The sequence below is a fragment of the Morus notabilis genome, unplaced genomic scaffold (genome assembly GCF_000414095.1).
Source record: "Morus notabilis unplaced genomic scaffold, ASM41409v2 Scaffold235, whole genome shotgun sequence".
Taxonomy (NCBI): Eukaryota; Viridiplantae; Streptophyta; class Magnoliopsida; order Rosales; family Moraceae; genus Morus; species Morus notabilis.
The window spans coordinates 154,176-181,915 of record NW_010360036.1 but is presented as its reverse complement, the minus strand read 5'-3'; the positions used below and the strand labels follow the sequence as shown (position 1 = coordinate 181,915).

At 34.1% G+C, this 27,740-nt stretch overlaps 5 protein-coding genes across 5 annotated transcripts; 2 read left to right on the top strand and 3 right to left on the bottom strand.

Moving 5' to 3' along the window:
• Positions 1–1,459: 1,459 nt before the first annotated feature.
• On the top strand, positions 1,460–2,642 carry LOC21401054 (chaperone protein dnaJ 8, chloroplastic). Its single transcript, XM_010095757.2, has 3 exons — positions 1,460–1,842; positions 2,083–2,151; positions 2,247–2,642. The coding sequence occupies exons 1-3, from the start codon at positions 1,627–1,629 to the stop codon at positions 2,433–2,435; spliced, it is 474 nt and encodes a 157-aa protein (XP_010094059.1). The 5' UTR covers positions 1,460–1,626; the 3' UTR covers positions 2,436–2,642.
• Positions 2,643–6,744: 4,102 nt separating this feature from the next.
• LOC21401051 (putative disease resistance protein RGA3) lies at positions 6,745–9,426 on the bottom strand. Its single transcript, XM_010095754.1, has one exon. It carries the CDS (start codon positions 9,424–9,426, stop codon positions 6,745–6,747), a length of 2,682 nt encoding a protein of 893 aa, XP_010094056.1.
• A 10,100-nt stretch (positions 9,427–19,526) lies between these two features.
• Positions 19,527–21,374, bottom strand: LOC21401049 (putative disease resistance protein RGA3). Its single transcript, XM_010095752.1, has one exon. It carries the CDS (start codon positions 21,372–21,374, stop codon positions 19,527–19,529), a length of 1,848 nt encoding a protein of 615 aa, XP_010094054.1.
• Positions 21,375–21,422: 48 nt separating this feature from the next.
• On the bottom strand, positions 21,423–23,382 carry LOC21401048 (disease resistance protein RGA2). The gene is made up of 3 exons (XM_010095751.2): positions 23,246–23,382; positions 22,113–22,479; positions 21,423–21,932 (listed from the first exon to the last, which is right to left on the bottom strand). Exons 1-3 carry the CDS (start codon positions 23,380–23,382, stop codon positions 21,423–21,425), a joined length of 1,014 nt encoding a protein of 337 aa, XP_010094053.2.
• Positions 23,383–24,348: 966 nt separating this feature from the next.
• On the top strand, positions 24,349–27,732 carry LOC21401047 (magnesium transporter MRS2-1). The gene is made up of 7 exons (XM_010095750.2): positions 24,349–24,476; positions 24,574–24,681; positions 25,057–25,667; positions 26,067–26,195; positions 26,302–26,634; positions 26,736–26,783; positions 27,096–27,732. Exons 3-7 carry the CDS (start codon positions 25,077–25,079, stop codon positions 27,324–27,326), a joined length of 1,332 nt encoding a protein of 443 aa, XP_010094052.1. The 5' UTR covers positions 24,349–24,476; positions 24,574–24,681; positions 25,057–25,076; the 3' UTR covers positions 27,327–27,732.
• The last annotated feature ends 8 nt before the right edge of the window (positions 27,733–27,740 follow it).

Here is a 27,740-nt window from a genome sequence, read left to right as displayed (position 1 = left end):
ACCACGTCGTACATCACTATCACCAACGAAAAACTCATGACGTGACTAGTCAGAGAATTAAATTTCACGGTCAGAAATCTCACGATACGCTCTATAACAGTGCCGAAACTTCGATCAACCTCTATTTTTAAGAACCTCCTCACTCTCTCTAACTCTCCCTCCCTTGACCAATTAATAGTGATGGTATAAAAGATGACCAAGTCCAAACATACGAAACAAACAAATTTAAAAGGACATCACCTGTAATTTAAAATACTCTCTGATTTTGTGTGAATTAATAAAACGAGTAGCAAATTCCTTTAAATAAGGGCTTGCTTGCGCGGATCTGCGTGGATTAAAATCCTTGAAAGTCACCTTATCCACTCAGCAGTCTCACTGCTTCCAACGCTTCCCATATATATATATATTTTAAATTTTTGATAAAAGGAATAACAGAACAAAATCCTCTTTTTTTTTTTTTTTTTGGGCTAGAAAAACAAATCACCGAACCGTCTCAACGGTAGAAATTTGAAAGGAAAGTCTTTTTTCCCATAATTTACGTACCCAGAGCTAAATACAAAAGATTTATCATGATCCTTTTCTCCATGTTATATTCGCCACGTGTCTGACTTCCTCACCTCCTGGTCCCCAATCTGATTGAGAATTCATATGTTTATTGGGCCGTTTAATTAATTAATTTAAAATTTTAATTTAAATTAAATTATAATTTTTATAAGAGTTTTTTATTATAATAAAAAAATTAAATGTAATTATTTTTTTAAATTTTTTATTTTAATAAAATTTAAATTTTAAATTTAAATTAGTAAAATAAACATACCCATTATTTATGGTGCAGGTTCTTTGTGATTTTTATTGTGGCCTCAAATGTTTGAAGATTTTGTAGTTCTAGTCCTGATCTTTTCTTTTCTAGTTAATTAAAAGTTGGCTATTTTTCTCCTTGGCCTTCAAAATGAGTTTTTTTTTTTTTTTTCTAATCAAAATGAGTCTTAAAAAAAAAAAGATATGATTTTGAGTATGATGCAACAATCATCAAATTAAAAAAATTGAAAAAATTGATGCTTGATTAATAGTAAATAGTAAACAAATAAGAACAAGAAACATCAAAAGGAGTAAAAAAAAAAAAAGCTTGAAACTGTTAAACGACTTTAAAACTTGAAAAAAAAAAAGAAGTTTAACGGAATATCCAAAAAAAATCCTAAAAATAGGAGGAGAAACGGGAATAATCCGTAATAGAAAAGGGAATATTTGATTATCCCATCCATAACAAATCCAAAAAAAGGGTCTCCAAATCTGACTAGGACCAATTATACAAATTACAAAGCAACATAACTGATAAGCACAGGCACGGCAAAGCCTTCTCTCTCTCTCTCTCGCTTTTTAATCCAAAAAAAGACGCACCCCGTTGGATAAGGACTCCACACCTCAATGTCCACTCTATAAATACGACCCCCTTCCCTTCTTCAAAAGCCTCCTTTATCCATTCTTCTATTCTATTCAACAATCAGTCATTGTTTTTTCTTCTCTTTCTTTGAAGCCTTTTGCTTTTTCCGTTTTTCTCTCTCTTTGGGTTTGGTTTCTGAGTGTTCTTGGATTTGCGATTCGAGAGATTTTCTGATCGGTTTTGCGATGGCTGCTGCTACTGCTGGAGTTATTGGCGGTAATGGATCGTCTTGGATTCCGGTCAAGGACAAGCCGACCAAGACGAAGACGACGACGAACAGAGTTAGGGTTTGTCGCGCTTCTTATTCTTCCTCTGTGTTGGATCCGTACAAGACTTTGAGGATCGAACCAGGTGCCTCTGAATCTGAGGTCAGGAAGGCTTTCAGAAAGCTCGCTTTGCAGGTTCGATTTCGATGAATCTCTCTTTTATTTCCTTTTTTTTTTTTTTTTTTTTTTTTTTTTAAAAAAAAAAAATTCTTTTTTTTTTTTTTTTTTTTTTTTTGTAAATAAAAAGAATCTGTTCTTTATTTCTCTATCCATCCCCGATTCCATAATCTTTCTTTGAAATTCAAATTTTGTTGGGATTTCTAGGGTTTCTTTGTCTAAAAATAGGAACTTTTTTGTTTTCTCTTGGATTTGCAGTATCACCCTGATGTATGCAAAGGAAACAATTGTGGGGTGCAATTTCACACAATAAATGAAGCATATGATGTGAGTACACAATTTTTTTTATTTCAATGAAATTATTTGTTATGGATATATATATTTATTTGACTTTAATTTGTGATTATAATAAATCTGCGCAGATTGTGATGAGCAATTTGAGAGAAGAATCTACAACACAGGACATATACGAGCAGTACGAATACGATCAAGGGATTGATGAGCCGATGAGAGGAATGTACGATTCAGATTACGACATGTGGGAGGAGTGGATGGGTTGGGAAGGAGCTGGGATTAGAGATTACTCGTCTCATATTAATCCCTATCTTTAATTTATTTTTTTATTAGCAACTGTGAATTTGTAAATGGAGAGGGTTCAAAACCCAAATTCATCAACTATAAAAATGGTTTCTTTTCTGTATATAATTGAACTGAGGATCATAATAATTCAAAAATCCTCTCCCTCCTGTGTACATAGTTGGAGCTGAGTTTTTTTCTTGGCCCTGATTGTTATTAATGCCAATTTCCTCCTTCTATTTCCAATTTTCTTATTTATTTATCTTTGGTTTCTAATTATTTGTTTCTTTTATAATTAAAGTTCTGTTCTGAGTTTAAAATTTAAATTTTATTACTGTAAAAATGTTTTATAAAATAATCATATTTAATTTATTTTTACAATAAAAAATTTTTACAAAAAAGTGCGTCTCAACTTGAATTTTTTCAAATCGTAAACGGGCCTAAATCATTAGTTAGATATGTTTGTAGATTTGTGGTATCAATAATCTGCATGATTGAAGTAACAATAAATGCATATCGACTTAGGTTTTGTAAACAAACAAATCAGGGATTAACAGAAAATTAGTAAAATATGTATTCTTAAATATCTCAATTTATCGTATTGATAGAAGTCTTTTTTTTTTTTCTCATTAAATCTTATTAAATTTTGTTCATTTTATCGATTTAAATTTAAAAATTGAGTTTTATTATAGTAAATTTTTTTTAAAAACAGTAATAAATATTTTTTACATAAAATTACATTTTAATTTAAATTAAAAATTTGAATCAGTGAATTAAATAAATTTTTAATTAAAATATTTTTCTTTAATCATATTCAGTGCGGATAATTCTTTTTTTTTTTGTTCATTATTATTATTATTTGTTTGCTCGAAGATGAATCATCGCTTGTGTTTGGTATCAAGAATTTGAGAATTATCTTGGCAATTCCAAAAGGTACACAGTTAAAAATACAACTGGAATTTTACACTAAATTTCCAGATATAGGCCACAAGCATCTGTTTTTCAAGGAATACCAATAAATTGCGAAAGTCGTAGTATCATTAAGAGTTAAGATCCGTGTAAAAGGTATATTAAATTCATGATTCTTAATTTTAACGTTTAAAAATTAAATTTTTTTTATAAAAAATACTATATTTTAACGTATAAAATTTAAAATTTTTATGAAAAAAATACTGTAACAGAATTTAATACTGTAGTAAAAAAATCATTTAAGATTTAAGCATATGAAATAAAAAGAATTATAGATTTTCAAATCTAATGAAAGAAGTTACGTGGTACGTTGGTGTTCTTGATTGAATCACAAATCGGTGGTTACATAGTCAAATCTGAAGAGCTTGTCAATTACATAGCTATCCAGATAAAAATATAAGTTACATAAGAAAAAGGAGATAAAATAACAAGGAATCTTTCCGAGGTATAAATTAGAATATACTCAGATTAAGCAGAGTACAAAGTGCTTAAACAACAGTCAACCATCCTTGTAGAGCAGTCTTCTTTCGTCTCTTTAGACTCAAAACTTGTCGTTTCATGCCAGCTGATGGAGAAATATGAATCCAACATTGACAATTGAATGAAAAATGAAAATATATTAAAGAGATTTACAATTTTCACTTTTTTATTTTTATTTATTTTTATTTTATTTTCCTTCTAAAAAGCAAGCAATCACTATGCTTGATGTGGTCTTACCCTCCCAATTTCCATCGAAAGTCCCAAAACAGGGTATGCCTCATGATGAATTGATCTAGTGAGACTTTCTGGCAATTTCCATCAATTTTCAACAAAGTACACAGAAACACAAGTAGAGGCACAAGCAATCAAAAACAGAGAATCAACAAAAGAATCACACCAAGACTTAACGAGGTTCGGAGATTGAATTCTCGTACGTCCTCGGGACTGGAACCGCTTGTGATGATCACTATTGGAGAATAAATGTTACACCCTCAGAGATCAGTTCAGAAATTGGATCTCGTTGTTCTCACCAAAATTCTCAAGACAAACCTCTCTGATTTTCTCTCGAGCCAAACAAAATTCTTACAGTACAAAATGTGCTCTCAAATACAGTAAATTACAGTGATAGTATCCTATCCTTCTGCGAACTATAACCTATTTATACAACGAGTCACAAAACTAAAACTGATACATGCTAGAAATAAGATCCACAGAAGCAAAATAAGTTGAAAACCAAAGCGAAAGCGCGCCAGCTGACTGAGAAATATGAACCGCACGTTGATAGGTGATGAGAAAGGAACATACATTAGTACCAACTTGCCATAGTACTATTATTTTAGTTCATACGCTTTAAAGCATTGGATGTTGACATCTAGTTTCGGATTTGTCGATAACTTCTCCATAAAAGAAACTCTTGATCTGCATGATGCAGCAAAGCATCCAGAAATTCGGTTGATCAAGAAATTCGGTTGTCACTGTCTTCTCCAGCAAAGCATTCCCAACTGTTTTCAGTTAAAATGCTGATCTTGAATAGGACTGATTTAGCACATCACCAATCAGTGTATCATGCCATCTCACAGTAACATGTGTCATAAAATGAGGACACACAACAAGCAGTCCAGAAAGATATTTCCACGCCGTAGAATGGAGCAGAAGCCTTGGATTAATCAGAATTCAAAGGATTCTTTCATTCTGTTAACACAAGACATGGTTGGGTTTTTATTGCATAGCAAATTTGTGCCAGAAGATACCCTGAAAAGGTCAACAGAAGCACATATACCCAAAAGCCAGAGCCAAAGTGCTCCAACAACCACCCTTATTGAGTACTCTTCGTCCTTCTTCTTCAACCTGAAATTGCAACCAGCATTTTCAGTTGCCATATCATGCCACTTGATTGAGAAATCAGAACCACATATACATAACTGAATGAAAAATGAACACACATTAGAATGAACTTGCCATTTGGTTAAATTGCATACCTATAAAGGCATTGGACGTTGACATCAAGTTTTGGATTTGTCGGTAACTTCTCCATAAAAGAAAACTTGATCTGCAGCACGTAATCCATTGGTTTATTAAATGTATGACGATATATAACTATTTTTTTTTTCTATATGGTTATAGAACAGATAGGCTTTGAAAAACATACCTCGACCGCTACATGTCCTATAGCAGCTAATAATTTTGTGTTGCACATCCATCAGCACAAAAGTTAGAAACCTCAGAACCATGTAGTTGAATCCAAGGGCTCTGAAAGGCCAGTAGATCTAAAATTAATATATCGAGCTATGCTAAAAGGTTAACTTCATGACAGAATACCTTAATCTTGTAGAAATTTCTACTCCTCCAAGATCAATACTCTCCTTCTACAAGTGATTCAAAAACTCTAATTTTTGTGTACAAAATGAGAGAGAAATTCAAATGAGATTTACACTTTCACTTAAAATAAAAAGAACAGAAGCAATCACTTTGCTAGATGAGCTCTTACTCTCCAAATTTCCATCAATGTGGTCCCAGAACAGGTTTGCATCATGATGAATTGATATAGTGAGATAGTCTGGAAATTTCCATCAAGTGTTCTTTTGTGGCTGCAAAAGTTCATGGCCCTTGGCTGTTTTAGTGGAGAAACATACAAACATGCCCCTGACAAATCTGAAGACTATAATATGTCATTAACATATAATCTTGAAACCAAAGAAAATTTGGAAAATCCAAAAATGAGGTGAGTAGAATTTCGTTTCATGACTTACCATAAGAAAGAAATCATCTGGAAAGATCATCACAACGCTTGAGTCTCCGCACATATGGATAATACTTCTTCCGATTGGACATGTGTATGCTAATGAGGCTAGAGTCGAAAGAAAATATCATAGTGAGAGAAGGTAATGTATTGAAAAAAAAAAGTGGGGATTATGAAAATACATATGGGCCACAAGTTGACATAAGCTTTTGAAGCAAAGACTAAAAATATGCGAATAAGTTCAGAAATTTTGTGCATGAAAGGATAAAGTAAAATTACCAGAAAATGCTGGAGCATTATCCGCCTCATCGATCCAAGAGCCAAGCTTCATGACACTAGTTGCATGCATTTTTCTACTTCCGACGAGTTTCATTCGCTTGATGATGTTTCTCCATCGTCACTTTCGTCTTTCTGAATCCAAACACCATTTTTCTGCACGTACTTTTTATTGATTTGGATGTTTGGGACATGAAAAATCTTGTACCATTCCTTTCCGGTACCTTTTCGGACATTTCGTTGCAAAATTTTAGACTTTTTGATAGATAAATTTTGCAGTGGAGTCATTTGGAGGAAATCTGGGAGCTTTTCCAGGTTGTGACACTTGGTAATCTTCAAGGAGTGAAGACATGGCATAATTTTTGTCGGTGTCGTTGTTGTCATCCTGTAACCTTCCCACTCTTTCCCTCTTTCCACTCCTCGTTCCAATCAAATTTAAGCTTTTTCAATCTCGGAAAAGAAATAATGGATGGTTCGGATGGAGTATCCTGATCCCTTCTAGCTATACCGTGATCTTCTTCGTCTCTTTCTATAATTCCAAGGAATTCTGGACCCACCTTCTTCAAGCTATCCAAGCAACAAATAACCAGCGAAACAAGAGAAGGCATTTTTCCTAGTGGGGGTAAAATCTCACATTTTGTACAAAAGTTTAGTTCGAGACTTGTCAAATTAGTTAGCGACATCATCCAAGTGGGAGACACTGTTGCACCTTGGTAGTTTGAGATTTCTAATGCTTTTAAGTTAGGATGTGGTTGCAAGGATTCCAGAATTTCAGTATCATCATCAAGAATTTCTCCAATTTCATACAGCTCATCAGATTCTCTAAATTCCAGTGTCAAGTCAAGAAGATGTTGCCAACTGCTGAGATTTATCTTTTCAGCCTCATCAAGATTGCCCGCGTTTGCGCACCTTTGAATACAGAGAATGCTTTGAAATTGAAGGTATTTCAACATTTTTAGATCTCCGAGATCAAGATATGTTTTTCTCTCCTTGGGCACCACCCACATATCAAGAGTGAGGAGACCAGTCAATTTTGCTATCCCTTTTGGCAGGCCCTCGAAGCAGCACCCAAAGATATATAGATTTTTTAAGTTGACCAGTTTTGCAATCTTCTCTGGTAGTCTTGGAAGTGAACTGCAATTACACAATGCCAGAGTCTGAAGATTATACAGATTAAACAATGTGCCAGGCAATTCCTTCAAATTAGTGTTACCAGACAAGTCCAGATATCTTAGATGTTTCAATAAACCAATATCCTCTGGTAAAATTTCAAACTCGCAGTCATCCATTGTTAACGTCCGGAGACGTGTCAGATGAGAAAACAACAATATTCTATCAACATGTAGTTTGTTGCTGTCCGCGTAAATGTAAATTGAGCGCAAATTCTTTGCATTGTGCCTTAGGGTCAGAAAATGGTCTTCAGATCTAACCGCCAAGGTCAAGTGACGAGTGCTTTCATCTACTTCCTTTTTATTCTCTTTAATACCATCAACTTCTATCAGAACGTATTCACTACCCATCAAAAATTGAGCAAAGTCATGAACTATGTCATGCATTTTGCAAGTAATGGTTCCATAGTATTCACCCTCTTTGAAATCTTGAAAAAAGGACCGCATAGCTAAACTTTCAAAACAATCTCGACCTTCTTTCTTGGAATTTATTGTTTGGCTTAAATAACCTTGTGACATCCACATCTCGATCAAGTCATCTCTTTCAATATCATAATCTTTAGGAAATACCGAACAATATAAAAAACAACGTTTTTGCAGAGGAGGTAGATCGTAATAACTAAGTAGAAATGGAGCAAAAATTTCCCTAACTTTAACATCTTTCGACTCCCACAGTTCACTGCACAAAATGTCCTCCCATTGACTTATGGTCTTTCTAAAGCGCATGAGACTACCTAAAGTTTTAGTAACAAGGGGCAAGCCACTTGATTTTCTTGCAATTTGCCTACCAATATTTTCTAATTCGGCGCGCTCCTCTGTTGTTCTTTCCATGAATGCCAATTGGCTAAAAATTAACCAACAATGCTCTTCAGACAATCTTTCCAGACTAATCTGGTGTGTGGCTGCCCCCATCATGATCGAAACTTCTTGCTTTCGGGTGGTCACCAGTATCGTACTCCCTATAGCACCATTTTGAAGAGCTACATGTACAGTTTCCCATCTACTGTAATCTTCAAGCAATACATCATCTAGGACGAGAAGAAATTTCTTTCCCTCGACGGACTCATGAATGCAGCGCACTAAAGCATTCAATTCGACTGAACTTGGACCACTACTTCCGAGGCCTTCAATAATTGCTTTGGCAATCTTGACCTCCTCGAAAGGATCTGAGACGCACACCCAAATTCGCTTATCAAAGTGGGTCTTAATCGTCTCATCATTATAAGCTAGCTGGGCAAGAGTAGTTTTTCCGAGACCGCCCATCCCCACAATGGGGATGATATCAAGGTGTCTCCCATCATCACTGCTCTCACTCAACAATTTGCTTATTAACAGACTCTTATCCTCATCTCGACCTTGAACTTTGGTTTCATCAATAAGGAAAGTAGTCTGTCGATGCTCAGGTCGTTCAACGATCCTCTTTATGTTAAGGTTGTAGTTATCTTTATCTTTGGCAATCCTATCCAGGTCTTGGTTCAGTTCTTTGATTTTGAGAGCAATGTCACGACGCAAAGTAAGACGTTTGACTCTGGTAAAATAGAAGCAAGAAGAGGGCATAGGAAAACACACCTTCTTGTTTGATGAAGAAGCATTGTTTTCAGCTTCCTCTTCTTTCTTGATTTTGAATTCAAGAATGGCAGTGTTCCACTCGTCCAGAACATCATCCATGTCGTGCGCCGCATTATTGAGCTTATCCAACCATCTCTTTAGACTCGCATCGTTCAGTTGCTTCTGCTCAGCATCCTTAAGCACTGCTCGAATGTCCTCAAGATTGGTCTTGAGGTTCGCAACATCTTCATCCACACCTTTGACCAGCCTCACTTCCTCTTCAATCAGCTCAAGAGCCATGGAACCGAAATGCTCAATGAGTAATGAGACTAGAGCTTCAGCCATACTCAGATTCGGAGCTGTTTTCACAATAGAGGAATTGTTTTCACAATGAGACTATACTTCTCTCTGTGAAAGATCTGGACATAAAAATGGATGTAGGAGTTAGGATCTCTGATTAGAGATATTAAATAATAGTAAGGCTAGCTGTAATCCAAGAGGATGAGGGAAAAAAAGAGGAAAATTTCTTGCTGGTGTGAGTTTGCTATAACGGCAACCCTAATAAATAATTAAAAAAAAAGTCTTCTTTAATTTTCTTTATATTATATAAATAAACAAAAAAGTGAGACAAAGTCTTCTTTGAATTTTTTTAATATGATGGTGCAACTTGCATGGTATTTAATTACATGGTGTGAATATTTTTTGGCATTTGATTGTGCTGCCACATTGAAATATTGTATCTACTCGCATGGTGTGAATATTTTATAGCTAGAATGAGTTGGAACCTCATCGAGACAAAAAAACAAAAAAAAAAGGAGGTAGAGAAAGTTGGTATTTTATTTCCGGAAAAAAACTGGTTGATGAACGACTTTATACAAAAAAAAAAAGGTCATTAATGTCTAGGTGAGACATTAAGTAACAGACTAAGGAAAATATATACATGATTTCTCGATGGTTTGAGTTTGCTGGTGCGGGTTATAATAAAGGTTTTCACGATTTTTTTTCTTGGCAAATAACAAAAAATGAGTGGATAGTTGTTCAAAAAAGAAACGCACACATAATTTATAACTAGTCTGTATATATTTAATATTTCATTTGTAATTTTTCAATGCAACCACAAACTTGTTAGAATGAAAATTTTGAAACCTGCAGTTGATAATGATGCAGAGGCTGGTTTGTGTAAAATTATCCAAAAAAGCCGTCTTTGTTTCTTATATAATGGTGCAACTTGCAACCTACAACTTGCAACGTAAGTTGACTAAATCATAATAATTTTGGGTATTGATTTTGCCGCCACATTTAAATATGTTATCTACTCACATGGGGTGAATGTTATACATATAAGATGAGTTGGAACCTCATCATCAAAAAAAAAAAAAAAAAAAAATGAAAAACAAGAGAAAGTTTACCTCTTTGAAAAAATTTTGGATAGACGTTATTACTACGACATGAATCTACAAAGAGAAAAACGGCGGTGAATTGTGGATTGATCTGATGATGTCATCCGAATTTCAGCAATGAAAATATCAATCCAAAATTATAAAAGTCTCCTTGTAATCACATCTCAAATTCGCACATTCTAATAAACCTGAACATTAGCGTTTATATACAATTTGGAACACAATTAATAAAGAAAAGTGAGGCAACTAAATTACACATATCAATTTAAACTTTCACGAGTTACCAGATTACTCCAGTGATGACTTTATATAATAATCATTTTGCCTTGAGCATTTGTCAAATAAGTGTCCACGAGCTTCATTCGGAATTTGCGAGAGAAACAATTGTGATTTTAGAGTATCATCCCATCCACAATGTTTTATTTTTTTATTTTTTATTTTTATTATTTTTTTTTTCAACTGAGTATCCAGGAATAAACTTTCCTGCAACATAAGAGGTGCTTTCTTCTGATCGCTGTTATTACTTGATTTAAATCCACAACAGAAGAAACTAGTTCTATGATCCAAATTTCAAGAAAATAAAAAAACTACATTTTTTATCCAAGTGCATATGTAAAACGCAATTTCTTGCATTTCCTCATTTTGGTATGCTAGCCACTTTACTTTAATTTCTTGCATTTCCTCATTGGTAGATCAAAGGAAATTGAAAAACATAACAACACAATATTATTTTGTAGGAAATAAGGAAATGTGTCCAAAGTAGCCAAGTTGAACATCTAAAAAAGCTAGTTGAAGAAGAGTAGTTACCTGAAAACGTTGGGCTGAGATGTTACAGAACTCAATTTGATGCAACAAAAAAGAGGAGCCCGAATTCTCTATGATTGTTGCAAAATTTTCCACAAGTCGTGAAAGTAATAAAATGATTAAAAAGTCGAATATCGTCCCCATAAGGATTGAATTTTTAAGAATTAAATTAAGTACCGTGAGTGTTCGTGACTAAATTTTATCTAGGAGTGAATTAAGTAATTGAAGCAAAAAAAGTAAATTAATTTAACTATTAAAACTAAAACACAAGATCTAACAAAATAAGTAACTAAATATCGAAACTTTGAATAAAAATTAAAATAATAATAGCGTTTGAAGGTCCTGACTTCGTTTCGCTCTCTTTATGTCTTCTTATTTAATGATTGCTAATTAATTTAACTCAATTCAATAAGCAAGGTAGTCGTATATATTTGATTATCAGCGGGATATGTAATACCTTACGTGTATTTATGGAAAAGCAACATTTCTTTTTCACTCTAAACTGTGCACAATTTCTTTTGCTGTGCTTTCATCTTCTTTTTAATCTCAAAGTTATTTGCTTTTTTTTTAGTTAGAAAACTTGGTTAAATCTAATTTTTCTTGAATAATATTACTAATTAATTAGACGTATTGATTATTCGCACCAAATATATGAAATTGCATAAAAAAAAAACTTAATGTGACACTAATAACTAAAGTGAAACTTTGAAAATTCTAATTTAGTAAACTAAGTAAATAGTATTTTTTTTTTATGTACGCACTAGTAATTAAGGTGCAAAACGTTTTTTATTGAATTAAAAATACCTTATTAACTAAATTTATAATGGGCTCGATTGTACAGTAGATAGACGTACACTACTACTTAGTACACTCAATTAGTAAAGCTCTCTATTGCTCAGTAGAGTAATACAACTAGTAAGTAGAGTCACTTACTATATGATAGACTTTAATAATATATGTCTCTACTCTCTGCTGTCCGGTAGAGTACTATTTATAATGGGCAGTAGAATTAATTTTCAAGCACTTTTATAATGTAATTTAAAATGTTCTAATATAAAACAAAACATGCTCTAATAATAAACGTCAAAGCAGGTTCGAAAAGTATAACATAGTGTCTAAAATAAATACATAAAAAAGAACAAGATTAAATTGCAAATTAAGTCCGGAAATTTAATCTCTGTGTCAATAACAATAACAATAGCCTCATCATTATTTTCATTAAACCATTGGTAACGAGCCTTTCTGTTTCTTCCATGCTCCACCGCAACAAATCATGATAACTGTCTGAGGCATTTCCTAAAGAAAATAATAAAAAATATATTACGTGAGACAATGAATATGAGATAAGATACAAATTTTAAAAATAAATTTAAACCATTCAAAAGATAAATCAATTAATGAAAACTATAGCACATTCACCTTCCACAGATTAACATTGCAATACAAAAATGCCAAACTTTTACTATAAGCATAAACTCTCAAAACATACACTAAATAAATAAATATTAGCCATCAACAATTCAAAGTCTTTAAAAAACGTTTACCGTCTAAGTCTATATAATCCAATTTGCTTTGAATATGAATAATATAACAAGCAATAAGCCCCAAACATCTTAAATTCTAGTGTAATTCACAGTAAAACTCTACTGCCCTTTGAGCTCTACTGTTGTTTCTAGTAGAATCCCTACTGCTCAACTGATAGTGCATCTTTATTGTGCAGTCGAGATCTCTACTGCATTATAGATCACTAGTTCATCTTCAACCTCAATTTTTCATCTTAAAAATCACAAATTCAATCTCAAAATGCAAAAAATGGTCGAATTCTTCAACAAATGAAAAAACACAAAAAACCCAGGGTTTAAACAAAAATTTAAAGCAAAAAACTAAATTAAATTATATATTATACCTTCAAATCCATTTTAAATGTAGAACCTCCATAAAATGAGTAAAATGGACAAACTTTCACCACATTTGGATGCTTAGTTGATCAAAAATGACTTGTGTGGGTAGTGTATATAGAATGAAAAATGAGAACCTCCCCTCTTTCCTTCTTTCTTTCTTGAACGAGAAGATGGTGTTTCTTTTTTATTTTTTTGCTCTCTTTTCTTTTAATGTTCATTATTTTAGAGAAAAGGGTATTTTTGTCACTCAATCTCATTAAACTCAAACATATAAATCAAAACTTGTAACTTTTAAAGGTATGAAACTAAAGAGAAGAACTTTTAAAGGTATTTTCCTAAATCACCCGTAAGAACAAAGTCCTACCGGTAAAACTCTATTTCTTTTATTTTTATAAATGTTATTAGGGCTGTTCATGGGTTGAGTTGGTACCAGGTAGGACTTTTTCTTCCCCCGCCCTAAAAAGTGAGGGTTGCACTTATTTGACCCCAACAATGTTAGAAAAATTTCACAACCCAATAATGTTTGGTTTGGTTGGGCGGTGCAGGGTGGGTTGGGGGTCAGTTTCAACATTCAAAGAATCAAAGACTCAAAGTTCAATCTAACATCAAACATGAAGCAAAGTAGCCCATCCAACATCAAACATAAAGCAAACATAAATTAGTCTACACTCATAAATTAGTCTTAACGTAAAGGAAACATAGAGGCTTAATTCAAACATAAAAAAACTAGAGAGTATAAATGAGTTGCATGTCTAGGGTTAGATATTAGAGAATGCAAGTTAGATCGCGGGTTGGATTGGGGTGTGCGGGTCATTATAGGCCCAACCCACTCCAAAACTTCAAGCCAGACATTGAATGGGCCGCAAAAAAAAAAAAAAAAAACTAGAAATTGCATTTTTCGAGTTGGGTTGGGGTGGGGTGGGTTGGGCTTATGGGTTTTACGGGTTTATGAACAGTCCTAAATGTTACTGCAAAATGCCTAGAAAAGAGAGAAAGAGAAAGGAAAAGTGAAGGAAAAAGAGAGAGAAAAAGAGAAAAGGCTTTGATGATTCTAGCTTTTTGATGGGTAAAATAGTTATTAATGTTGAAATAATATTTCACACACAACATAATTTCACATATCCTATAATTTAATTAGTATAGGAGTTTATTATTTTTAGTTTGACCCATTCAAGATTATAAGAATAACCTCTTAATTACAATCCTTTGGTACAAGGAAAAACCTTTTGATTCCAATTAAAACAGTAAATTCTATTTTTTTGTGAATTTGAGAAATTTGGGTTGATTTAAAATTGCGGCTGAACTCGGTGAATTTAGTCGAGTTGCCTTCATGCCCCATTAGGGGATCAAGCCACTTGTAATTCGAATTTTAGATTTGAAAATTTTAGATAATTCCTCAGTGTATGACCTTATGAGAAATTGACGCACTTTGAAATTTGATTTAGTTTTGTTTTGATTTTGTCTATTATGAGGATTTTTAGGATCAAATTTGATCTTGAAACTGCACATAAATTTTAAGTTGCCTACGTATCCGATAAGAATTCAAGTCAATTGTAGTTCTTGAATTTGAATTTTAATTTTGGAGAATTCCCCGATATATGACCATATGAGGAATTCAAAGATGTTTTAAAATTTGATTCGAAATTTTACTTTAGAATTTGGATTTGAAAGTTGTATTTGATAATTTTTCAGTATATGACCTTATGAGAAATTAAAAGGATCCTTTTTAAATTTAGTGTTGAGATTTTTTTTATTTGAATTTGAGATTTAAAAATTATATTTAATCACCATATAATTTTATGAGACAATAGGCTCATTTTTTAATGTGCACTTTAAATTTTGAGGTATTTAATATTTTGAATTTTTTTGAAATTTATCTTCTATTTCTTATCCTTTTTTAATTTTTAATTTTATCATCTTTAAACTGATTAATTCAATTATATGACGTATATCCTTCTTTTTTGCTCTCAATTTAATTTCAAAGAAAACCTCATCCTCATTCGTTCTCCACGTTTCTATATATATATATGAACTATTACACTGCAAACATCACAACACCACTGCAAGTGCAAAGTAAGTCTGGTAACTTTTTGATATATACACGTGTACGTGAATGTAGAAGAACATCAATTGCCATCATATCTTGATTGGCGTAGAGAGCTGAGAGCTATCAGCCAAAGTACTTGCTCCTTTTTTTTTTTTTTTTTCCTTTCGGTAGTCTATTGCAGACGTAAAAAAAAAAAGTGTGTCAGTGTCTTTCCATATTTTTCTCTCACACATATATATGTATATATGATTCATTTTTTTTATCGTTCTATCTTTTTATTCCTTTTCTTTTTGTTTTTTTTGCTTTTAACAGATCGTCAATTTTTTATTGCATTCTGTCATACAGAGTCATTCCATCGGTCAGTTTTTTTGTTTGTCTTTTGACTAAAAAAATTTGCAGAAAATGGAGACATTTTTTTTTTTTTTGTGTAAGTGATCATCAAATTTTTTTTTATTTCGGGCTGCACTTCGTAAGTTAGATCTAAAATTATAATAATATTTTAAATTACACTATTATAATCAGATTTATCACACATATATATATATATACAAGTATATTTTTTTTAGGTTGCATCATAATGATTGGATATTTTTTTAGAGGTTTAATTCTTGCAATCTCATAATTTTATAGAGTTTTAAAATTTTCAACTCTATTTAATTTTTTTGGAGGTTCTAAATTTTACAACCTCATAATTTTGTAAAGTTTTAAAATTTACACACTATTTGATTTTCTTAGAGATTCTAAATTTTGCAACTCTATAATTTTATAGAGTTTTAAAATTTATAACTCTATTTGATTTTTTTAGAGATTCTAAATTTTACAACCCCATAATTTTATAGAGTTTTGAAATTTCTAACTCTATTTTAATTTTTTTTAGAGATTTTAAAATTTATAACCTCATCATTTTTTTTGACTGATTCAAAAGCTTATAATCTGTATGTCTTAAACATGAATCTAATTAACAATAGTAGATAAACTTTTTATTTTGAGATGGTACTTCAGTATAGAAGAAGGCTTGAGAGGTAAAAAGAAACGTGTAGACAATTTAATATATAAAACATCATAATGAGATTAAAATAGATGAGTAAATGACAAATTTTTTCTACCTCTTGGACAATTCTCTCTACACACACTATCTCACACTTTTATCACTTTTTCTTTCACGCACCTTTTTGTTTTTTTTTTCTTTCTCTCACTTTTCTTCCACACACCTGCACACTTACTATTTTATTTATTTATTTTTTTAATTAATCAATCATTTTTTTTAATTCTCTACTTTTATTTTGATTAGCTCTTTTTCACAATATAATTGGCTATTTTTATCTCTGAAGGATTACCCCCTCTCATGTATAATAATTTTATAGATTTTTTCATGTTATTTTTCACCAAATTCTTTACTAACACATTTTACTCTTTCTTTACGCACTCACTTATTCCAAGAAATTTTCCAACTCCCCACCTGACAATTGTAGTTTCTTTTTTGTTTTTTTGTTTTTTTTGCTTTAACACTTTTATAAAGTAATTGGTGATTCTTTTCTTTTCATCTTGTAATTATAGTATAACGAAGCTAAGAATCTGTCTTTTACTATTAGATATATTATCCACTCGCATATGATTTAGTACATCAGAAGATTTAAAAAAAAAAAAAACACACACAACAAGGAGGGTAACTTGTCGTATTTCCTTTTGGTTTGTCGTATATTTATTACTAGGATATGATAAATATTTATAAATATAATAAATATGTGATGTAGGGTGATTGAAGTAAAGTATAATAGGAGCAATATATGAAATGTCATTCTAGGAAAAATATTTATTCAATTGAGTTTAAAATATAGGAATTGTCATTCTAATAAAATGGGATAATACAAGTCTGGAAAATGGTTTCATAACAATTCCAAAATCATTTCCACTACGTACATGATAAATTGGAGCTGAGTTTTTGGCTTGGCCCTGATCAAGTAAAGAGTTATTAAGAAAATTTCCTCCTTTTCCTTTTTGCAATTTTTTATGTTTGGTGGGTGTGTTTTGTATTTCCTTCTCATAATTGAGCTTTGCATTTTGGCGAAGAGCAAGAGTTTCTTCCCTCAGTCCTCTTTTTTCTAGTGTCAAGAATTGTTTCTAATCAAATTCTTCTTTACTTTCAAATGTCATGAAAGAATTTACATGGCACATGTAGATGTTATTGATTGATTGAATCACAAATCTGACATTAATATAAAGTACACCATACATGCGTGGTGGTATGTGTTCACGCAAACATCACACAATAACACGGACCAGAACCAAGAACAAAGCGCACAGAAGAAAATAAGTAAATGCACCAACAATCAGAAACAGAGAATCAATAAAACAATCACACCAAGATTTAACGAGGTTCAGAGATTAAATCCTCCCAAGTCCTCGGGTCAGGAGACTGCTTGTAAAGATCACTAATGGAGAATTACAAGTTTGATCTTGTTTGCCGTCCCCAAATTCTCAGACAAAGAGTACTGATTTTCTCTCAGGCCAAACGAAAGTCATACTGTAAAAAATGTGATCTCAATACAGAAAATTACAATGATAATATCCCTCTGCAACCTCTAGACTGTTTATACAATGAGTACCAAAACTGAAACTGTAATATAATACTGTAATTGCAAGTTTTGCCCTCCAGAAATTCGGTTGTCACTGTCTTCTGCAGCAAAGCATTCCCAACTGTTTTCAGCATTCCCAACAAGCAGTCCAGAAAGATATTTCCGCGCCGTAGAGTGGAGCAGAAGCCTTGGATTAATCAGAGTTCAAAGTATTCTTGCATTCTGTTAACACAGGACATGGTTGGGATTTTATTGCATAGCAAATTTGTGCCAGAAGATTCCCTGAAAAGGTCAACAGAAGCACATATACCCAAAAGCCAGAGCCAAAGTGCTCCAACAACCACCCTCATAGAGTAGTCTTCATCCTTCTTCTTCGACCTGAAATTGCAACCAGCATTTTCACTTGCCATCTCATGCCACCTGATTGAGAAATCGGAACCACATATACATAACTGAATGAAAAATGGACACACATTAGAATGAACTTGCCATTTGGTTTAATTGCATACCTATAAAGGCATTGGACGTTGACATCTAGTTTTGGATTTGTCGGTAGCTTTTCCATAAAAGAAAACTTGATCCGCAGCACGCAATCCATTGGTTTATTAAATGTATGATGATATTTAACTGTTTTTTTTTTTTTTTTTTTTTTCCTGTATAGTTATAGAACAGGTAGGCTTTGCAAAACATACCTCGACCGCTACATGTCCTATAGCAACTTATAATTTTGTGTTGCATATCCATCAGCACAAAAGTTAAAATCTCAGAACCATGTAGTTGAATCTAAGGACTCTGAAAGGCCAGTATCTAAAATTAATATGTCGAGCTATGCTAAAAGGTTAACATCATGACAAATTAACATCATGAAAAACATAATACCTTAATCTTGCAGAAATTTCTACTCCTCCAAGATCAATACTCTCCTTCTACAAGTGATTCAAAAATCTAATTTTTGTGTAAAAAATGAGAGAGAAATTCAAATGAGATTTACACTTTCACTTAAAATAAAAAGAACAGAAGCAATCACTTTGCTAGATGTGCACTTACTCTCCAATTTCCATCAATGTGGTCCCAGAACTGGTTATGCATCATGATGACTTGATATAGTGAGAGAGTCTGGAAATTTCCATCAAGTGTCCTTTTGTGGCTGCAAAAGTTCATGGCCCTTGGCTATTTTAGTAGAGAAACATACAAACATGCCCCTGACAAATCTGAAGACTATAATATGTCATTAACATATAATCTTGAAACCAAAGAAAATTTGGAAAATCCAAAAATGAGGTGAGTAGAATTTCGTTTTCATGACTTACCATAAGAAAGAAATTTTCTGGAAAGATCATCACAACGCCTGAGTCTCCGCACATATGGATAATACTTCTTCCGATTGGACATGTGTATGCTAATGAGGCTAGAGTCGAAAGAAAATATCATAGTGAGAGAAGGTAATGTATTGAAAAAAAATAGTGGGGATTATGAAAATACATATGGGCCACAAGTTAACATAAGCTTTTAAAGCAAAGACTAAAAATATGCGAATAAGTTCAGAAATTTTGTGCATGAAAGGATAAAGTAAAATTACCAGAAAATGCTGGAGCATTATCCGCCTCATGGATCCAAGAGCCAAGCTTCATGACACTAGTTGCATGCATTTTTCTGCTTCCGACGAGTTTCATTCGCTTGATGATGTTTCTCCATCGTCACTTTTGTCTTTCTGAATTCAAACACCATTTTTCTGCACGTACTTTTTATTGATTTGGATGTTTGGGACATGAGAAATCTTGTACCATTCCTTTCCGGTACCTTTTCGGACATTTCGTTGCAAAATTCTAGACTTTTTGACAGATAAATTTTGCAGTGGAGTCATTTGCAGGAAATCCGGGAGCGATTCTAGGTTGTGACACTTGGTAATCTTCAAGGAGTGAAGACATGGCATAATTTTTGTCGGTGTCTTTGTTGTCATCCTGTATCCTTCCCCCTCTTTCCACTCCACGTTCATATCAAATTTAAGCTTTTTCAATCTCGGAAATGAAATAATGCACGGTTCGGATGGACTATCCTGATCCCTTCTAGCTGTACCGTGGTCTTCTTCGTCTCTTTCTATAATTCCAAGGAATTCTGGACCCACCTTCTTTAAGCTAACCAAGCAACAAATAACCAACGAAACAAGAGAAGGCATTTTTCCTAGTGGGGGTAAAATCTCACATTTTGTATATGAGATTAGTACGAGACTTGTCAAATTAGTTAGCGACATCATCCAAGTAGGGGACACAGTTGCACCTAGGTAGACCGAGATCTCTAATGCTTTTAAGTTAGGATGCGGTTGCAAGGATTCCAGAATTTCAGTATCATCATCAAGAATTTCTCCAATTTCATACAGCTCATCAGTTTCTCTAAAACGCAGTGTCAAGTCAAGAAGATGTTGCCAATTGCTGAGATTTATCTTCTCAGACTCATCAAGATTCCCCGCGTTTGCGCACCTTTGAATACAAAGAAAGCTTTGAAATTGAAGGTATTTCAACATTTTCAGATCTCCGAGATCAAAATATGTTTTTCTCTCCTTGGGCACCACCCACATATCTAGAGTTAGGAGACCAGTCAATTTTGCTATCCCTTTTGGCAGGCCCTCGAAGCGACACCCCTTGATATATAGATTTTTTAAGTTGACCAGTTTTGCAATCTTCTCTGGTAGTCTTGGAAGTGAAAAGCAATAACACAATTTCAGAGTCTGAAGATTATAAAGATTAAACAATGTGCCAGGCAATTCCTTCAAATTAGTGTTAACAGACAAGTCCAGATATCTGAGATGTTTCAATAAACCAATATCCTCTAGTAAACTTTCAATGTAGCCACACAATTTTAACGTCCGAACACGTGTCAGATGAGAAAACAACAATATTCTATCAACATGTAGTTTGTTGGTGTTTGCGTAAATGTAAATTGTGCGCAAATTCTTTGCATTGTGCCTTAGGGTCAGAAAATGGTCTTCAGATCCAACCACTATGGTCAAGTGACGAGTGCTTTCATCTACTTCCTTTTTATTCTCTTCAATACCATCAACTTCTATCAGAACGTACTCACTACCCATCAAAAATTGAGCAAAGTCATGAACTATGTCATGCATTTTGCAAGTAATGGCTCCATAGTATTCATCCTCTTCGAAATCTTGAAAAAACGACCGCATAGCTAAACTTTCAAAACAATCTCGACCTTCTTTCTTAGAATTTATTGTTTGACTTAAATAACCTTGTGACATCCACATCTCGATCAAGTCATCTCTTCCAATATTAGAATCTTTAGGATATACCGAACAATATAAAAAACAACGCTTTTGCAGAGGAGATAGATCGTAATAACTAAGTAGAAATGGAGCAAAAATTTCCCTAACTTTAACATCTTTCGACTCCCACAGTTCACTGCACAAAATGTCCTCCCATTGACTTATGGTCTTTCTGAAGCGCATGAGACTTCCTAAAGTTTTAGCAACAAGGGGCAAGCCACTTGATTTTCTTGCAATTTGCCTACCAATATTTTCTAATTCTGTGCGCTCCTCTGTTGTTCTTTCCATGAATGCCAATTGGCTAAAAATTAACCAACAATGCTCTTCAGACAATCTTTACAGACTAATCTGGTGTGTGGCTGCCCCCATCATGATCGAAACCTCTTGCTTTCGGGTGGTCACCAGTATCGTACTCCCTATAGCACCATTTTGAAGAGCTACATGTACAGTTTCCCATCTACTGTAATCTTCAAGCAATACATCATCTAGGACGAGAAGAAATTTCTTTCCCTCGACGGACTCATGAATGCAGCGCACTAAAGCATTCAATTCGACTGAACTTGGACCACTACTTCCGAGGCCTTCAATAATTGCTTTGGCAATCTTGACCTCCTCGAAAGGATCTGAGACGCACACCCAAATTCGCTTATCAAAGTGGGTCTTAATCGTCTCATCATTATAAGCTAGCTGGGCAAGAGTAGTTTTTCCGAGACCGCCCATCCCCACAATGGGGATGATATCAATGCGTCTCCCATCATCACTGCTCTCACTCAACAATTTGCTTATTAACAGACTCTTATCCTCATCTCGACCTTGAACTTTGGTTTCATCAATAAGGAAAGTAGTCTGTCGATGCTCAGGTCATTCAATGACCCTTTTTATGTTAAGATTGTATTTATCTTTATCTTTGGCAATCCTATCCAGGTCTTGGTTCAGTTCTTTGATTTTGAGAGCAATGTCACGACGCAAAGTAAGACGTTTGACTCTGGTAAAACAGAAGCAAGAAGAGGGCATAGGAAAACACACCTTCTTGTTTGATGAAGAAGCATTGTTTTCAGCTTCCTCTTCTTTCTTGATTTTGAATTCAAGAATGGCAGTGTTCCACTCGTCCAGAACATCATCCATGTTGTGCGCCGCATTGTTGAGCTTATCCAACCATCTCTTTAGACTCGCATCGTTCAGTTGCTTCTGCTCAGCACCCTCAAGCACTGCTTGAATGTCCTCAAGATTGGTCTTGAGGTTCGCAACATCTTCATCCACACCTTTGACCAGCCTCACTTCCCCTTCAATCCGCTCAAGAGCCATGGAACCGAAATGCTCAATGAGTAATGAGACTAGAGCTTCAGCCATACTCAGATTCGGAGCTGTTTTCACAAGGGCACTATACTTCTCTCTGTGAACGATTTAGTGACAATAGAGGAATTGCTTGTGAAAGATCTGAATTTAAAAATGGATGTAGGAGTTAGGAGCTCTGATTAGAGATATTAAATAATATTAAGGCTAGCTGTAATAAAAAAAAAACAAAAAAGTAAGGAAAAGTTTGATTTTTTTTAATATGATGGTGCAACTTGCATGGTATCTAATCACATGTTGTGAATATTTTTTTGGCATTTGATTGTGCTGCCACATTTAAATATTGTATTTACTCGCATGGTGTGAATATTTTATTGTTAGAATGAGTTGGAACCTCATCGGGACAAAAAAAAAAAAAAAGGGGGGAGGGAAAGTTAGTATTTTATTTCCGGGAAAAAAAAAACTGGTTAATAAACGACTTTATTAAAAAAAAAAAAAGGTCATTAACGTCTAAGTAACAGACTTTAAGAAAAATGCTTGATTTCTTGATGGTTTGAGTTTGCTTGTGCGGATTTGAATGATGGTCTTTACGATTCTTTTCCTCACAACTAACAAAAAATGAGTGGATATTTTATTCAAAAAGTAACACACATAAATAATAACTAGTCTGCGTATGTGTAATATTTCGTTTGTAATTTTTCAATGCAACCGCAAACTTGTTAGAATGGAAATTTTGAAACCTACAGTTGATAATGATGCAAAGGTTGATTTGTGTAAAATTAGACAAAAACAGAAACTAACCCATTCCTCTTAGCAACCTCATCCGTGTTAATTTTAATCTAAGCTAACAAAGGAGCAATCCAAACAACATATTAGATCTTAGGAGCTTTCTTATGCCAACCTCAAGACCAAAAGCTTTGACATCAGGAAGCTCTTGAATAGAGTTTCTCATAACACCAATCTTTAGCCTACCAACCTCAACCACTGCTTGCTTAACCGCCATCTAGAAAAAACAGAAACTAGGAACCACACCATAAAAAATAACCATGTTTGTCAAAGACCAAATAGTCCAAAAAGATATTAACAATCACAGTAGACCATAAACAATAAGCTTGAGAACTAAAATCAGCTTCAAAAGCACAAGAAATTATCTCTTCAGTACTTTGAGCAGGACATGATCACCTACCAAAAATCTTATAAATATGATCCCAAATCTTAACAACAAAATCACAATATAAAAATAAGTGGGAAATAGATTCATCATGCTTATAACAAAAACGACAAACTGAGGCAAAAATAAAAGCTCTCTTTTGCATAACAGTCTCCACCAAAAGAGTATCATGAAGAGCCTTCCAAATCGTAATTGACCTTTCTAGGGGTATTATAGCCATGTCAAATATTTCTACCCTAAGACTGCTCAACAGAAGCCACACGAACCTCCTCATGAGCCCTAGCAATAGCCAAACCACCCCCAACAATTGCAGAAATAAAATAACATTATTTTATTGATGGTATTTTTAAAAACTTTTTGTTAATTAATATCCCATTAACTGATATAGTTATATGATTAAAATTCAATGGGTTAATTTTGTGGGTCAAACATTATTATTAGAAAAAAAAATTATAGAATTTACCTTAAAAATTCATGAATTTGAATTTTTATTTTTCGTTATTGATTAATACTATTTTGTTATATGATTATTTGACTAAAAATGTTATTAATAAAAAATAAGTGACAGAAATCCTGTTGAGATACTATTTAAAAGGCCTCTGTCTCCTTTTGTTTATCTAGAATACCGTAGGTCACCTGGTTTCATAATTTGATGGGCAATTTGTTCTGTTTTAGAATTAGGGGACAAAATAGAACAAAATGCATAACCTGAAGACCAAAATTGAAATTAATCCTTGAGAAGTAGAAAAATAAAATGAAATGACAAATGAAAAGCAATCATAAAAATAAATAAATAAATAAATAGATGGATAAATGATTACCGTGAGATTCATCTGGATTCGCAGGGAGAGACACAAGTTAACCGCCAGTAGCCACCACCAAGTTTTGGTATTCGCTAATCCAGATTTCATTCTCTTCAGGTTCAGGTATTTCCCCAATCTAGGGTTTCATTTCTGCTCCTTCTTCTTCTTCTTCTTCTTGGATTTGCTCAATAATGCGCGAATCGATTCATTTCTTGATTAGTCAATCCTTCGTTTGCCGAGTTTCGCATAATCAAGCAGACGATTGGAGCCTCTAAACTGAACTTCCATAGCCTAGCACCTCACGGCGACGCCAAATTTATTGTTGGAGGTGAATTATCTCTCTCTCTCTCTCACTGTACTCTGTATAAATGTTTATTGATTTTCACTTATTGTGGTGTGTGTGAGAAGCTGGGAATTCTAGAATTGTGTATGTATGAAGTTTTTTATTTGTTAATGCGCAAAAAATAGAGAACTTTAAGTGGTAATTCATGGACGGTACGCATAAAAGATTGAATTTTGAAGTGGAATGGAATTTGAAAACCGAAATACAAAAGCGGAGAATTTGCTGAATTTAAAACATTAGGATGGTTCTAAATTTGTTTGCTTTCTGAGAATTTAAGAGCAAGTTGATGTAGTTATGATATGAGTTGTTTCAGTTAAGAAAATCAGTACGTTATGTCATCGTGTGTTTTACATGGCGCAGCATTCACCGGTAATTGAACTATGGCGGACCTTAAAGAGCGCTTGCTCCCGCCAAAGCCTGCATCGGCTATAAACCTGAGGGAAGCATCCTATCGGCCATCGGCATCGGGGAGGCAACCGTTTCAAGGCGTGGATGTGCTCGGGCTGAAGAAGCGTGGCCAAGGTATTAGGTCTTGGATTCGGGTTGATGCATCCGGGAATTCGCAGATCATTGAGGTTGATAAGTTCACCATGATGCGACGGTGCGACTTACCTGCCCGTGATCTACGCCTGCTTGATCCTCTGTTTGTGTACCCTTCGACCATTCTTGGAAGAGAGAAGGCTATTGTTGTAAATCTGGAGCAGATTCGGTGTATCATTACAGCGGACGAGGTTTTAATTCTGAATTCCCTAGATAGCTATGTATTACAGTACGTGGTGGAGCTACAACGGCGGTTGACGACAACTGCAGTAGGTGAGGTCTGGCAATCAGATAATGCTGATTTGAGTCGGAGAAGGGGAAGTAGAAATTTTGACAATGTTTATGGGAGCATGTCTCCTGATTATTTGCCCTTTGAGTTTAGGGCCTTAGAAGTTGCTCTAGAGGCTGCTTGTACGTTTCTTGATTCTCAGGTGAGTGGAGCAAATCTAAATCTTAGTTTTATCGTTTTCTCCCTTTGTACTTCATTTATTTTATGAATTTGAGGAGCATTAGACTTTTAGGCTTATTGAAAAAGCAGAAGTCCAGATGTACATTGAAGTCGTTAAGGTCAGAGTGCACTTCTAAAGTTTTCATAAAGGCGCATAAAATACCAAATGAGAGTCTCTCCGAGATCAAGAATATTTCGTTTGTGATAATATGAAAATTTTCCCTTTTTTTTCGATAATAAAAGATGTTAAATTTGCTTTGCTGAGGGAAAGACTTAATATTTTTCAGTCCTTTTCCCCCTAGCCCGCGGTTGCACCCTTTGGCTAATCAGAAGTCAATTAATGTTTTCTTTTTTTTTTTCCGTTTCTATTTGTTCCCTAAAGGCAGCGGAATTAGAAATAGAGGCATACCCTTTGTTGGATGAGCTTACATCAAAGATCAGTACATTAAACTTGGAACGTGCTCGTCGGTTGAAAAGCAGACTTGTCGCATTGACTCGGAGAGTTCAAAAGGTATCATATAACTGCATATCATATTTTTTCTTAGCGCACAAGAGCATTAAAAGATGCCCAACACCAGTTTCTAATCTATTTCCCTCTCTTTAATGCGTGTGTTTAGGTTAGGGATGAGATAGAGCAACTAATGGACGATGATGGGGATATGGCGGAGATGTATCTCACTGAGAAGAAAAGAAGGATGGAATCATCATTTTATGGTGAGCAGTCTTTGATGGGATTCAAATCTATAGATGCTGCGTCTGTCTCGGCTCCTGTATCTCCAGTCTCCTCACCCCCTGATTTCCGAAAGCTTGAAAAGAGCTTGAGTATTGCAAGGAGTCGACATGGGAGTATGAGGAGCACAGAAAGCAATACAGAAAGTATAGACGAGCTTGAGATGTTGCTCGAGGCATACTTTGTTGTCATTGACAGCACTCTTAATAAGTTGACATCGGTATGCTTCGCATGTTATTTATAATTCTTACATTCTCATCTTTGATTGAATCGGCTAATACAGTCTTTAATCAATCTTCTTTTTAATTTCTCATGTCGCAGCTTAAAGAATACATTGATGATACTGAAGATTTCATCAACATTCAGCTGGTATACACTCTTCTCTTATCGGTGTATAAATGTACTTGTGTTATAGTTGTCTTGCAATTCGAAGCTGGATAGTTAGTCTTCCATTAAGGAGCAGAGAAGTAATTGGGGGAAGGGGGCAAAGGAACAGAGAATGTTTTCTACTGTTACCATAATCACAGAAAGGATCACGCTCTAGATTGGAACTAGACATCTTTTAGCCTGGCTAAAATATCCAAAAATTTTCTTTATCATTATTGTTATTATTTTTTCATTTAGATATTCCGTTCATTATAGATAAAGGGAATATCTAACACTAGGAGCTTTTGTTGGCAGGATAACGTGCGAAACCAGCTTATTCAATTCGAGCTCCTACTCACAACAGCAACATTTGTGGTGGCGATCTTTGGGGTGGTTGCAGGGATCTTTGGCATGAACTTCGAGATTCAAATGTTTGAGGATCCTGGTGCATTCAAATGGGTTCTTATGATTACTGGAGCAGTTGGTTTCATCATATTTTGTGCGTTTGTGTGGTTCTTCAAGTACCGAAGACTGATGCCATTGTAGGTGTCTTTGACGACACTGCATTATATTATTCAATTCAAAAGAAATATAATAATGAAGAAGAAAGAAGATCGTTACACGTTTCTCTTTCAAGATTTAATGCACAAAAGAAACATAGTTGGTGCTCTGGAAGCAATTCTTTCAACATAGTTTTCTGCGAATTGCCAGTGTTGCCAATCCATTATACAAGGTTTCCAAGACTATTCGGTTTTAACAAGAGATATCTGTACGCCTTGACAGATTCTGCGCAACGGCTAGCTTCAGATTTCACATAATTCAAGTGAAAACGGGCCATATGGATATGCTTCATAATCAAAATTTGTTTTATCAAGCAATTGTTTTGTCCCTATTTACGGGACATCCATGTAGCCGGCATAAAATCTACCAAGTTACTAATTTCATTAAATTTCAGCAGTC